General features: G+C 41.5%; 1 protein-coding gene across 1 annotated transcript in view; it reads right to left on the bottom strand.

The window, feature by feature from the left end:
* The window catches only part of LOC120913194 (cartilage oligomeric matrix protein), a 148,500-nt gene extending 134,677 nt beyond the window's left edge, over positions 1-13,823 (bottom strand). Inside the window, exon 1 of the mRNA XM_040322981.1 lies at positions 13,675-13,823. Coding sequence (XP_040178915.1) covers positions 13,675-13,744 — 70 coding nt within the window. The 5' untranslated portion in view covers positions 13,745-13,823. The remainder of the gene's footprint in view (positions 1-13,674) is intronic.
* Positions 13,824-14,270: the final 447 nt, after the last annotated feature.

The raw sequence follows: 14,270 nt of genomic DNA on the forward strand, positions 1-14,270 counted from the left end.
AGGTTAAACCTCTTTTCTTCTCATTTTAATGAGTGGCCACATGTCTTGTTAAACTCTTTTCGGCGAAAAAGTTTTATCCCTATTGTGGAGTCACCAGTAGGGATGAGCCGAACACCCCCCCGTTCGGTTCCCACCAAAACCTTCGAACGGACCGAACGTTCGCGTGAACATTTAGAACCCCATTGAAGTCTATGGGACTCGAACGTTCGAATTCATAAGTGCTCATTTTAAAGCCTAATATGCAATTTATTGTCGTAAAACGGGTTTGAGAACCCGGGTCTTGCCCCAGGGAACATGTATCAATGTAAAAAAAAGTTTCAAAAATGGTCGTTTTTTCTGGAGCAGTGATTTTAATGATGCTTAAAGTGATTTTTTTTTTTATTCCTTTAAATATCGTACCTGCTGGGTGTCTATAGTATGCCTGTGAAAAGGCACGTGTTTAGAAATGTCCCTGCACAAAATTAGATTACTATAAGAAAAAAAGTAATTTAAAACTGCTTGCGGCTTTAATGTAATGTCTGGTCCCTGCAATATGGATGAAAATCATTGAGAAAAATAGCATGGGTTACCCCCCCCCACTCCCCCCAGGTCATTACAAGCCCCTTTGGCCCTATATACTTTGAACAGCAGTATACAGGCGGTGCAAACAAGACAGGGACTGTAGGTTTGTTGTTAAGTAGAATCTGTTTGTAATTTTGAACTGGTACTTTTTTAAAGTGTAGCTACAGCCATAGAGAAGGGTTATCACCCCTGTAGCATTTGTTTTGCTGTCTGTGTGTATCTGTTCAGAAGATTTCAATTCACTTTCTGTCCCAATGACAAAAAAAATGTTTTTTTTTTAGTGAAACAAGGATTGGTGATAAAGCATCAGTGGACATGAGACACCTCTTACAGAACATTATTTCCCTTCCTAGGGGTAGATTTTCTCTCACTTCCTGTTGTCTCCTTCCGTTTGCAAGTAGGAGTCGTTTGTAAGTTGGATGTCTGAAAGTAGGGGCCTGCTGGGCCCTAGGTGTTGGTGTTGCCACAATACTGTAAGCCCTCACAGTTAGTCTTGGTGGGCGCTGGAACGCCCTGCTGTGTGAACTATTATATCAAGAATTGTAATTACATGCCATTGTTGAACAGTGGTAGAAAAATTGGGCCTTTGGTGCTGGCGCTGGTGCCACAACACTGTAAGTCCTCACAGTTACTCTTGGTGGGTTCAGGAATGGGCCCTGCTGTGAAATATTAGATCAAGAATTGTAATTACATGCCCCTTTTGAAAAGGGGCAGAAAAATTGGGCCTTTGTTGGTGGTGGTGGTGGTACTGTTGCCACAACACTGCAACCCCTCACAGATACTCTAGTTGGAGCGCAGGAATGAGCCCACTGTAAAGTATTGCATCAACATTTTTAATTACACGCCCCTGTTAAACAGGGGCAGAAAAATTGGGCCTTAGGCACTGGTGCTGGTGCCACAACACCTGAAAACCCTCACAGATACTCTAGTTGGAGCGCGGGAATGAGCCTGCTGCAAAGTATTGCATCAAAAATTGTAATTACACGCCCCTGTTTAAATGGGGCAGAAAAATTGGGCCTTATGCACTGGTGCTGGTGCCACAACAGTGCAACCCCTCACAGATACTCTAGTTGGAGAGCAGGAATGAGCCTGCTGCAAAGTATTGCATCAAAAATTGTAATTACAGGCCCCTGTTTAAATGGGGCAGAAAAATTGGGCCTTATGCACTGGTGCTGGTGCCACAACAGTGCAACCCCTCACAGATACTCTAGTTGGAGCGCAGGAATGAGCCTGCTGCAAAGTATTGCATCAAAAATTTTAATTACACGCCCCTGTTAAACAGGGGCAGAAAAAATGGGCCTTAGGCACTGGTGTCACAACACTGCAACCCCTCACAGATACTCTAGTTGGAGCACAGGAATGAGCCCACTGCAAAGTATTGCATCAAAAATTGTAATTACACGCCCCTGTTAAACAGGGGCAGAAAAATTAGGCCTTAGGCAATGGTGCTGGTGACACAACACTGCAACCCCTCACAGATACTCTAGTTGGAGCGCAGGAATGAGCCCGCTGAAAAGTATTGCATCAAAAATTGTAATTACATGCCCCTATTAACCAGGGGCAGAAAAGTTGGGCCTTAGCCACTGGTGGCGGTGCTCAGAACCAAAAATGTTCTTACAAGCTATCAGCATGATCATCAAGGAGGGAAAGGATAGTCACTCAACATAACAGGATAGTCACTCAGCATCGGCATAGGCATACAGTATGCGCCGAGTCAACAGCGGAGAGTGGCGAACATAGAAGGAGACCCCCGGAGAGTTGAGAAGACCCCCCGGATAGCGGAGAAGACCCGTCGGGATAGCGAAAGAAGAAGCCCCCCCGCCGAAGACGCCGGAGGAAACCCGCCGGGGGGTGGGGGCTTTTTTAAAAGCGACCCCCCCGGCGGTGGAAGAGAACCAGACGGTGGCCCCCACCCACCCGAAGACGTCAAAGAAGAAGCCCCCCCTGGTAAACAGAGCTAATAAAGAAGACAGGGGGAGCCTCCGGAGCAGAAAAATAAATTATTTTAAAAACCCTTGTGTGGTGTGTTTATTAACTTTGACATTTTTCCTACAGGTGAATGGTTAGGGGTACGATGTACCCCATATCCATTCACTTAGGGTGGGGGACCGGTATCTGGGGGCCCCCTTATTAAAGGGGGCTCCCAGATTCCGATAAGCCTCCCGCCCGCATACCCCGACAACCAACGGCCAGGGTTGTCGGGAAGGGGCCCTGTCCTCATCAACATGGGGACAGGGTGCTCTGGGGTGGGGGGGGCCCGCAGTGCGCCCCCCTGCCCCAGAGCACCCAACCCCCCCATGTTGAGGTCATGCAGCCTGGTACGGTTCAGGAGGGGGGGGGGCGCTCGCTCGTCCCCACTCCTTTCCTGTCTGGCCGGGTAGCGTGCTTTGGATACGGGTCTGGTATGGATTGTAGGGGGACCCCCTACGCCGTTTTTTCGGCGTAGGGGGGGCTCTCCTTACAACCCATAACAGACCTAAGGGCCCGGTATGCTCCTGAGGGGGGAACCCATGCCGGATTTTTATTTAAAATCCGGCGGGGACTTCCCCCTCAGGATTCATAACAAACGCCGCACACGTGTAGAATTGCCGGGAATCCAAGTCGGATCTCCCGTCGCTTCTATGACGGCTTTCTCTCTCTCGCGGCAAGCCAGCTCGGCGCTGGCTCCCGCGATGGGGCTCGTAGGTGCTCAATCTCGCCGAGAAAGGGAGCGAGATTGACACAATATCGCGTGCACCTACTGTACTTGAAGGGATCTGACATTTAAAAAAAAAAATATTCAGTTACATCAGCATCAGGTGCTTGGTAGCTGGTGGTGATCCAAGCCTGATTAATTTTTATGAAGGTCAGTCGATCGACCGAGTCAGTGGAGAGGCGCACCCTGTGATCGGTTACAAAGCCTCCAACAGCACTGAATGTGCGTTCTATCGGTGTACCGATAGTAGATTGCTCGCAAGTACTTGGCTGTGACACACCTAATTCTACACCTTCAGTCCTATCAGTGCAGGCTTCAGAGAGGACTGAGGGTATAAAGGGGTTGGAGATCCCAGCTGATGAGGAGCAAGGAGAGGTCCGCTTTGTTCTTTGGTGTGGGTCTTTGAGGTACGCTTGCCAACGAACTGCATGGCAGGTCGACATATGTCTGGTCAAGCATGTGGTGCCCAATCGGGTGATGTTTTGGCCACGCGAGATACGCTTGAGACATATGTTGCAAATAGCAGCGGTGCGATCTGATGCACTCGTCTCAAAAAAGGCCCACACCAAAGAACTTTTGGAATAACGCTGAGAGACAGCAGCACCCTGCACATGCGTAGCTCTGCATTGTGATGCAAATGGTGTGCTGCCCTTAAGCTGGCCCCTGGAGGGCATCCTGCCTCGTGGGAGATGTGCCTGTGCCTCCTCCTCCTCTCTCCTATCAGGCACCCACGTAGAGTCAGTGACCTCATCATCCCCCCCTCCTCATCACTGTAGAAAACCTGGCAGTATGCTGCAGCTGGGGGAACATGACTGCCAGATTGCTGTCCTTCTTGGGCACGCCCTCTCTCTGGGCTCACGTTAGTGCCTTCCTCTAGCTGTGTACCATCATCAGAGCCTTCAAAACGCTGCGCATCCTCTTGCAGCATGTACCCAACACTGTGGTCAAACAGTTCGGGGGACTCCTCAGGAGGACATAGTGGGGCTAGGGAAGGAGTGACTGATGCCATTGAGCAGAGGGAAGAGGCCGCGTTGGCAGCTGCTTTGCCAGACAAAGCCTGGGTGAGAGAGGAAGAGAACGACTTGGTCATCCACTCTACCAAGTCTTCGGCATGTTGCGGCTCAACACGGCCAGCTGCCGAAAAAAGAGACAAGCGTGTCCCACGGCCACGTGCTGATGAGGATGCATCGTGTCCACGACCAGCACTGTTGCCTCTAGACGCAGAGCCTGCTTGCCCTCTTTTATCGGCCTGTGACTCTCTGTCTCTCCTTGTTGTCCTTCCAGACATATTAATGACCTGCAGAGGACACATACAGTACACCATGTGAAAGTACTTGCAATAATATACCCTGCCTGTAGTATTAATATGAGCAGATCCCTGCTTCTAGGAGTAAATATGAGAAACACCAGCTTTACGTTAGGTGCACAATCTGCAGAGGACACAGACAGTACACACACCACGTAGTTTTAGGTGCACACTGCAGAGGACACAGACAGTACACACACTACGTAGCTTTAGGTGCACACTGCAGAGGACACAGACAGTACACCACGTGAAAGTACTTGCAGCAATATACCCTGCCTGTAGTATTAATATGAGAAGATCTCTGCTTCTAGGAGTAAATTTGAGAAACACCAGCTTTACGTTAGGTGCACAATGTGCAGAGGACACGGACAGTACACACACCACGTAGCTTTAGGTGCACACTGCAGAGGACACAGACAGTACACCACGTGAGAATACTGCAGTTAGCACAATCACCTGCCTGCCTGTCAGTAAATTAGGAAGAGCGGATCTAGCTAAACTATACAGTGTATAAATATATATACAACACCTGGGATGCATATATATCCTCTACACACTGTAACTTTAACTGACTAGCCTGCCTGCCTGCCTGCTCTATAACAACCACTTTATCTAAGCTTGAAAACAGTTTTTCAGGCTGTGATTACGGCAGCTTGTAGAATCAGTGAATTTCAAACTCTCTATTAAAGAACCATTTCTGTAAATTTTGGAAGAGGTCATCATTTGGAAGACAGACTGTGGGTTCCTTCCCCAGGTGGCATCCATGTTCCACAGGACACAGGATAATGTAATACCAACTTTCTGTAACAGGCCATCCAGCAATAAAGAAAAGTACTTAATTTTTTTAGCTGTTAGAAGATGTCTGTTAGCCTACCTAAACACAGCAGGAGACTTTCGTAGTACTGATTCTTAAATCTCAGACTCACTAACTTTCAAAAGTTCCCAGGTATCAGTTCAACAGGAGGATAAAAATAGCAAACTTGACATCAGTTTAAATAAAAGTACAAAGCATCCTACTAACCTTTTAATCATACCTAATGTTTGTTATGCAGACCTTTTTCACCTTTTAACAATAAAACAGAGTAGTTTACTTGTTGTGTATGTTGTATACATTGTCTAAACTGTTTAAAAAAAAAGATTGTTTTAGGATTCATTAAGAATTTCTGTGATATGTGAGGCTGTCAGTAAAAATTGTGCTTTGTCAGTAAATCTTCCGTGTTCTGTCAGTAGAAAATGTGGTAGGGGGATGGGAACGCTGTATTGAATAGAGGAAAATACATGTGTTGTTGGGGGTCTCACTGGTAAGGTAACACTGCTTACATTTGTAAATGCAATTTTTTCTCATTACCTTCATCATGCTTTTTAACATTATATAACACCTATGTTTCTCTCATTATCACTGTATGTCAGTATCCCTAACTTTTTATCTATACGTCTGGTCCCAAATAAATGACTTGCATCTGCCATGACTATACAATCATACGCATAGAAACAGAAAGTCGATCTTCACTCCAACCCTAACCACTTCTCACCCAGCTTGGTTGGGCAGGAGCAGTGTTATACTGGGTGGACATCATATGACATCCTCCATAGCCATTCATTGTGTACTACTGTGATCTCCATGTGTTACATGGTACAGGGGCCAATCATAGTGGACCGTACCGTGTGATAGCTGTGGCTGATGGGACACAATGGGACATGAATAGATGCCATTCACAAAAATTATCACTTATACCAGTGATCAGGGGTCATCACTGTAATAAGCAAGCATAGTGGGGGGAAAAAAACAGATCACCTCCCTAAAACATTTTTTTTTACATACTGTCTTCAGTCAGTGTCCCTGACCATAGCCACACTAGTCATATGACTAGTGTGGCCACACTGCTCTGGTCACTAGTATGTAAGAAAATGTGAAAACAAAAATGAGTTACTTAATTTTCAAAAAATGCCATGCCTCTTACTAACTACATTGGAATGTCTACTTTCCAAAAATGTGTCATTTGGGGGTATTTGTACTGTCTTGGCATTTTAGGACCACAAGAAATGAGATTTCAATTTTTAAATACACTGGGCCGGATTCAGATACCTGAGCGTATCTTTCCTCTGGCGTAACGTATCTCCGATACGTTACGCCGATGTAACTTTGGGCGCAAGTTCTGTATTCAGAAAGAACTTGTGCCCTTATTTATGGCAGCGTAACGTATGTGTTGCAGCGTAAGGCCGCGTAATTCAAATGGGGATGTTGGGGGCGTGTTGTATTTAAATTTGACTTGACCCCGCGTTTTTCACATTTTTTTAACGCATGCGCCGTCCTTAAAATATCCCAGTGTGCATTGCGCCAAAGTACGCCACAAGGACGTATTGGAATCTACGTGAACGTAAATGACGTCCAGCCCTATTCGCGAACGACTTACGCAAACGACGTAAAATTTTCAAAATTCGACGCAGGAACGAAGGCCATACTTAACATAGAATACGCCGCACATACCCCTCATATAGCAGGGGTAACTTTACACCGGAAAATGCCTAACGCAAACGACGTAAAAAAAAAGCGCCGGGCGGTCGTTCGTTTCTGAATCGGCGTAAATACTAATTTGCATATTCCTCGCGTAAACGTACGGAAGCGCCACCTATCGGCCAGCCAGAAAATGCAGCCTAAGATACGATGGTATAAGACACTTACACCTGTCGGATCTTAGGGATATCTATGCGTAACTGATTCTCTGAATCAGGCGCATGATACGACCTCCCGCACTCAGAGATACGACGGCGTATCAGAAGATACCCCGTCGTATCTTGTTTCTGAATCTGGCCCACTGTATATACCATAGTTTGTTGACTTTTACACAGACTAAATAATATACACTGATTTGGGTTATCCTTAAAGCGGGAGTTCACCCAAAAATCAACTTTCTGCAGTTAGATCCAGCATACTGCTGACATCTGCAGTATGCTGGTCTTTTTTTTTTTTTTTTGGTACTTATCGTTTTAGCAGTAATTCTTCTATGCCTCCGAGCGGGGATTACTTCCTGGTATAGGCGTTCCCTTCAAGACAAGCAAGTTGATTGACAGCCTTCGATAGCGCGTCACGGCTTCCGAAGATACACGAGTGACGCTCAGCAATTTACAGCGCCTGCGCAGTCAGCTCTACACGGCAGGCGCCGTAAACAGCCAAGTGTCACCTTGGCTGTTTTCGGAAGCCGTGACGCGCTATCGAAGGCCGTCAATCAACTTGTTTGCCTTCGGGAACGCCCATTCCCCGAAGGATTCCCCGCTCGGAGCCATAGAAGAAATACTGCTATAACAATAAGTACCAAAAAAAAAGACCAGCATACTGCAGCTGTCAGCAGTTTGCTGGATCTAACTGCAGACAGTTGATTTTTGGGTGAACTCCCACTTTAACATAGAATGCAGCAGAATATATTTGGCCTAAATTTATGAAATCATTGATTTGCAAAAATTTATAACAGAGATAAAGAAAAACAATTTTTTTTTCAAAACTTTTGGCATTTTTTCATTTATATAGCAAAAATAAAAACAAACAAAAAACAGTGGTGATAAAATACCACCAAAAAAAGCGCTATCTGTCAAAAATATATATATATAAAAATGTAATTTGGGTACAAGTAAGTAATTGTCATTCAAAGTGTGACATGTGCTTAGCTAACTAAACTCAATATCACAAATTTTATATTTTGCACTTTACCAGTCCTTTAAATGTGGTGGCTACATTTCTTTCTTTCTTTGTTCACGCCAAGAACATTTTTAGTAAACACAGAAATTAGCTGTTGCTCATTGTCACTTGCAATGTATCTGTGCCTTCCTGTGAGTTGAGCAGGAAAAAAAATCTTATCTTTTTTCTGTAAACTGTTAGCTCCATCAGCCCCCGTGCAATAGAGATGAACAAAAGCAAACATATTTGTAGTTCAGCTTGGGGGTCTACCATGGCTACCTCCATAAATACAGTGGAGGAGCAAGCATAGCCACCCTGTGACAGGAGGTATGTTATTCAAAGAATTACCAAAAAAAAATGCGTGGAAAAAAAAAAACGGATGCAGCCACCACATCTAGGTACTAGTAAGCAGCATTATATTACATATATTAAAAAGGGAACTAAAGCGCTAGCCAACAGTGAAAAAGGATGAAAGACTAGTGTAATACAAAATGCAGCTCAAAACTAATATGTGCTAACGACAAAAACAAAGGTATGAAAGTGAAGGTGATGAGCGCACATTGGAAATCTAAAAGTGAATAATAAATCAGTCAAACTGATAACAATCCGTAAACTACCTATGTTATAAAAACAGTGAACCAAAGCTATAGTGAAATAAAACTCAAGTCCCAAAATAGGTGCAATAAAGTGCAGCAAATAGTCCTTCACAGTTTGCTGCACTTTATTGCACCTATTTTGGGACTTGAGTGTTATTTCACTATAGCTTTGGTTCACTGTTTTTTATGACATAGGTAGTTTACAGATTGTTATCAGTTTGACTGATTTATTATTCACTTTTAGATTTTCAATGTGCGCTCATCACCTTCACTTTCATATTACATATATTACATTACAGCGTTAAATTACATTTATGTTTTTGGGTTTAGATCTGATTCAAGGACTAGTCTTCCAGCAGCACACATTCACATTTTCTTTGTTACTTTACTGCTCCATTCAGCTCTTGGAAGTAAAGAAAATACTTGTCACTTCGATGTTTGGAGGAACATGCCACCCACTCCATGTGACAACACTGGTGTTTGATAAAGTACTGTCATATAGGGCAGAGAGACAGCCATCTGAGTGGGTATGCCAGTTGGGCTTACAGTGCTGTCTTTACTCACTCCCTGTGGCTAAATAAGCAGCAAGGTTGGTATTCCTGCTATGGAGGGGGGGGAAAAGTGAACCTGTTGCTGTGTCCTGCACGTGAAAAACTCAGGTTCACGTCAAAGAATAATATGGATATTTTATAAATCGTTACATTGATCCAACATACCTGGCCAATCGTCCTGGAAGCTGGAACTCTCTCAATTCAAATGAAAAATGTCTCTGATTGAACAAGGTGGAGAGATTATGCCATGTTCTCCACCTCATCCAATGTGAGAATGCTTTCATTATTCTGCTGAATGGTGCCCATGCCAAGCTGCTGACCTCCTGTGTTCACAATGCAGCAGAGCAGACGCTCAGCATGGGACCTAGAAGTGTGTGGAGATCACTATATCAACTATCAGATATTCAGCCTACTCATCTTGTAAATGCTAGTTCAGAAGAAGCAGATTAAACATTTACATTTCTTAGTATGTGATTTGTTTCCAGACTATAATTTTTTTTTTCTACTACATGTGCTCTCAATGTGCTTTGTAAGATGAATAAAACAAGGCCATCATTAACTTATATGGCCATAGATTTTGTTGTAGATATTACTATACTGTATGATTGAATAACTTACCGTATTTATCGGCATATAACACGCACAGGCGTATAACAGGCACCCTAACTTTAAGAGGGAAGTTTCAGAAAAAAAATGTCCACAGTTCCACAGCCCCCTGTGTATAACACGCAGGCACAGGTTACCCTCAATTTTCAGGGTAAAAAAGAGAGTTTTACGCCAATAAATACAGTAATTGAATCTCAAGAGGACCCTCTTCAGAAGTTTATGCCTGATATCTTTTAAAAAATGGAATTAGGTGAGAAGCGCAATGTGTGACTATAAAGTCTTTGAAACCCAAGCCAGTTGGAGAACAACATCCATTGTATTGGTGTATGACACCAAACTAGCAACATGTTTCGGGAGATCGGGGATCTCTCTTAGTAGCGTTAGATCAGTTGGCTTTGAGGACTGCAGTCTGTTTTCCAGTATGACATCAGTGATTTGGAGTTTCTGTTGTTCTTGCAGTGGCAAACCTTTTAAAATAGGACCATAATTGCTGTGTTAGGTATTAATTCACCATTACTGTTCACTTCTATGGCTCATGTCACTATATTCTACTAGTGCAGTCATTGGGCAGTCACTATTTCTCATAATCATACCATAACTGAGTAGAAAGTTACCCCCAAAATACAAGCGCAATTACCATAATGCTAAGTTATTTGACTTGCTCCAGATAATAGAAAGCATTTATATAATTTTAACGTCAGTTTCTCATTTAATAGAAAGTGTGTTTTTCTAATTAACTGATTTTCTTTACATTTAACAACTCCGTTCCTGTAGAGGCAATTACCCAAAATATAATAAGCCTCTAAAAGCCGTTTAGCAGGGCAAAAAAAAAAATACATTATAACACATTATATAATGATTTTCCCACCCGACAAAGTAAATATTTCCATTTAGTAACTATATGGTGTCCCAAATCATCTGGTCTATCCCACAATGGTATAATCCTTTTGAATTTTGTATTTGGTGTGGTATAGTAGAAACCCCACTTTCTACCATCCCACACCAAATACAAAATTCAAAAGGATTATTTTTTTAGTCAGTAATTTAGGTATGACGTTGTTGGCAGGGTTTAATGTGTGCACTGTAGGTTTTGTGGGTGACAGAGAACATTATTTATGATAAGTCAAAGTTAAAATAACATTTAACAATTTACATTAAGTTGAATGAACAAAATACACTGCTTGTGCTCTAACATTTATTTAATATTCCGTATTCCAATGAATTTGTAAGATCTTGGCTGTAGGTTACATAAAAAGGCTTATATTACTGCAAATCTAAGCTTTCCTAGCTCTGTATTGGGCAGCCATATAAAACTACAGTAAAACCTTGGTTTGAGAGTAACTTGGTTTGAGAGCGTTTTGCAAGACAAGCAAAATGTTTTAATAAATTTTGCCTTGATATACAAGCGATGTCTTGATATAAGAGTAGCGTCATGTCACAACTGAGTATAAAAAAAAGAAGAGAGGAGCCTCTAAGTGTAGCAATATGTAGCAATATGGTTACATTTAATGAAGGTACAACATTTAGCAACTTATTGCTACACTTAGAGGTGCTTCTCTTCTCTTTTATACCCTGTAAAAAATGATTTGATATACAAGTGCTTTGGATTACAAGCATGTTTCTGGAACGAATTATGCTTGTAAACCAAGGTTTTACTGTACTTGTAACTAGATCACTGAAACTGTAGCATTCTAGACTGATTATTTGAATGTATGTATTACTATAGTGTAGAAAGAGGGCATGGCATTTTGATTAGGTTAAAATATGCCATATGTGTTCCAAATTTTAAAGTAAATGCATTAATTTACGTCTGAAAACCCACATTATTATTGTCAACAAGCAAATACTCTTTAACAAAAGTCCCTGTCACAATAACAAAGGTATAGTATTCTGATAAATTATGTCACTAATACAGAGGCAAACAACTATAGGTCTTAAGTACATTAATATAGAAATATAATCCAAAAAAACTCTCAAAAGGCTAATTTCACAAGGATAAAATACCAGGATAAGAATACATATTTTATTTAAGATAGAACTAAAGGCAAAACTTTTTTTTCATTTTGAGAGTGAGGGTATAACCTCTGTCAATGTTTTGCCATTTGTGTTCCATTGTGGAGGTTTCTCTTCACTTTCCGTCCCAATGCCATAATAGGAAGGGAGAGGAAATCCCTCCAAAGTGATGGAAACCCTTTAGGTCACCAGTGCCACTGGAACTATTATCCCTATTGAAAGATTTTCCCTTTATTCTTGTTCTGGGGATAACCCCAAATTTGCGATTTTTTTTTTACTTTTACCTTTAGTGATAATGGCAAACAGAACAAATAAAGAGGGTACATGGAACAGACAACAGTAAAAATACTTTAACTGTTATTTTGACAATTATTTTATCTAAGTCCAGTGAAATTTGGAAATTACATTTATGTCTGAAATGTAACCTGCTTATTCTTGTGAATATTCTTGTAATTTTTTCATGAATAGAACCTAATATATTTTGCTGCTTCTGGGCTCTAGCTACACTATATTGTAAAAAAAAATAAAAAAAAATTGGTGTATTATTGGTTGTTTGGGTACAATATTATATAAGATGTGGATGTGAGTGGTTGTCCCTGGAACTGGTAAATAAAGTCTGACCTATAACTATATTGTCAAAAGTATTGGAACACCTGCCTTTACAAGCATGTGAACTTTAATGGCATCCCAGTCTTAGTCTGTAGGGTTTAATATTGAGTTGGCCCACCCTCTACAGATATAACAGCTTCAACTTTTCTGGGATGGCTGTCCACAGGGTTTAGGAGTGTGTCTATGGGAAGGTTTGTCCACTCTTCCAGAAGCGCATTTGTGAGGTCAGGCACTGATGTGCACAAGAAGGCCTGGCTCAAATCTCTGCTCTAATTCAGACCAAAGGTGTTTCCTATCGGATTGAGGTCAGGACTCTGTGTGGGCCAGTCAAATTCCCCCACCCCAAACTCGCTCAATATTGAACCCTACAGACTAAGACTGGGATGCCATTAAAGTTCACATGCGTGTAAAGGCAGGTGTTCCAATACTTTTGAAAATATGGTGTAGATTTATTAGGCTGTCCAGTGACATGACAGTCAGTTCCCTTATTTCCTAAGATATTATTAAGAATCCAGTTTTAACATCAGTCCATGTTATGTGTAAATATCATGAAACTGGTAATATCATTGGCAACAGGATCATTGGATCACTTGTAAAATCCAAACCCGGTCATTTGGTTCAGTTGTGGACCTTCTCTGGTGCTTTCCCTTAATTGCAACCATGCATAAGTAAAGACAGTAGTAACAAAATAATTAAACCTTTTTGCTCTGTATTATATTCAAATAGTTAACATGATAAGCTGTAGATCACAGACAGTAATTATAAAATGCTAAACACTAATATATAATATTTTTTACTGTCTATAAACTTAGCAAGAAGAGTGGCCATGGTTCTCTATAAGTGCTTAAAAGAGTAGCCAATAATATATTATGGATGTTACTTCCAGGGGTAAAATAAAAATGGTAGTACTTTCCATATTTTCTTTTCCTTCCAGTTATGGAGAAAATAGTTTCCTTCAGTTACATAATAACTTAATACATTCACATAAAAATTCAGAATATGTTAAGAAATTAATATAAATGAGCAAGCGGAGCTTATGGAATACATGAGAAATTATGACTTACCTCTTCCTCCAGATAACTGACAGTATCCATAAAAAAGATGAAATGTGAACATAAATATTAGTGTAATCATTGTAAGCTAGTGATGTTGAACAGTCTGCTGCTTTTCTTGCACAAAGTCAGGTTGCTTCTGTTTTTAAAGTTTAGGTCATTCCACTTCAGATTTTTTTTTGCTTGGAGGAAGGGCAAATTTGGCAACAATTTTAAAACTGGTGTTCAGCATCTCATCCAAACATCTATATCCTTGCAGAATTTAGAAAATCAGTGACAGTGCAGATGGCTGTGTATATAATGTGAGCATTGATAATACAAAATGTATAATTCAGTAATGCAACAGGTTTTATACAAAGCAATTACAACTCACAAAGCTAACTCATCATGAATCCTCATTTGTTAGCAAAAATGTGTAAGTTACAGTTACATGAGAAAAAAAAAGGAAAAAGATCTATATCCCTGAATAAAGCTTCTGTGCTAATTTTGCATTATTAGGCTTCATTTCCATGGACGTTTTTACAGCCACTTTTCTGAGCGTTTTTTTGCAGCTTAAAAACGGCTATCCATGTTAGTCTATGGTTTCATGCCCACCATGACGTTTTTGA

The sequence above is a fragment of the Rana temporaria genome, chromosome 1, assembly GCF_905171775.1.
Source record: "Rana temporaria chromosome 1, aRanTem1.1, whole genome shotgun sequence".
Classification (NCBI taxonomy): Eukaryota; Metazoa; Chordata; class Amphibia; order Anura; family Ranidae; genus Rana; species Rana temporaria.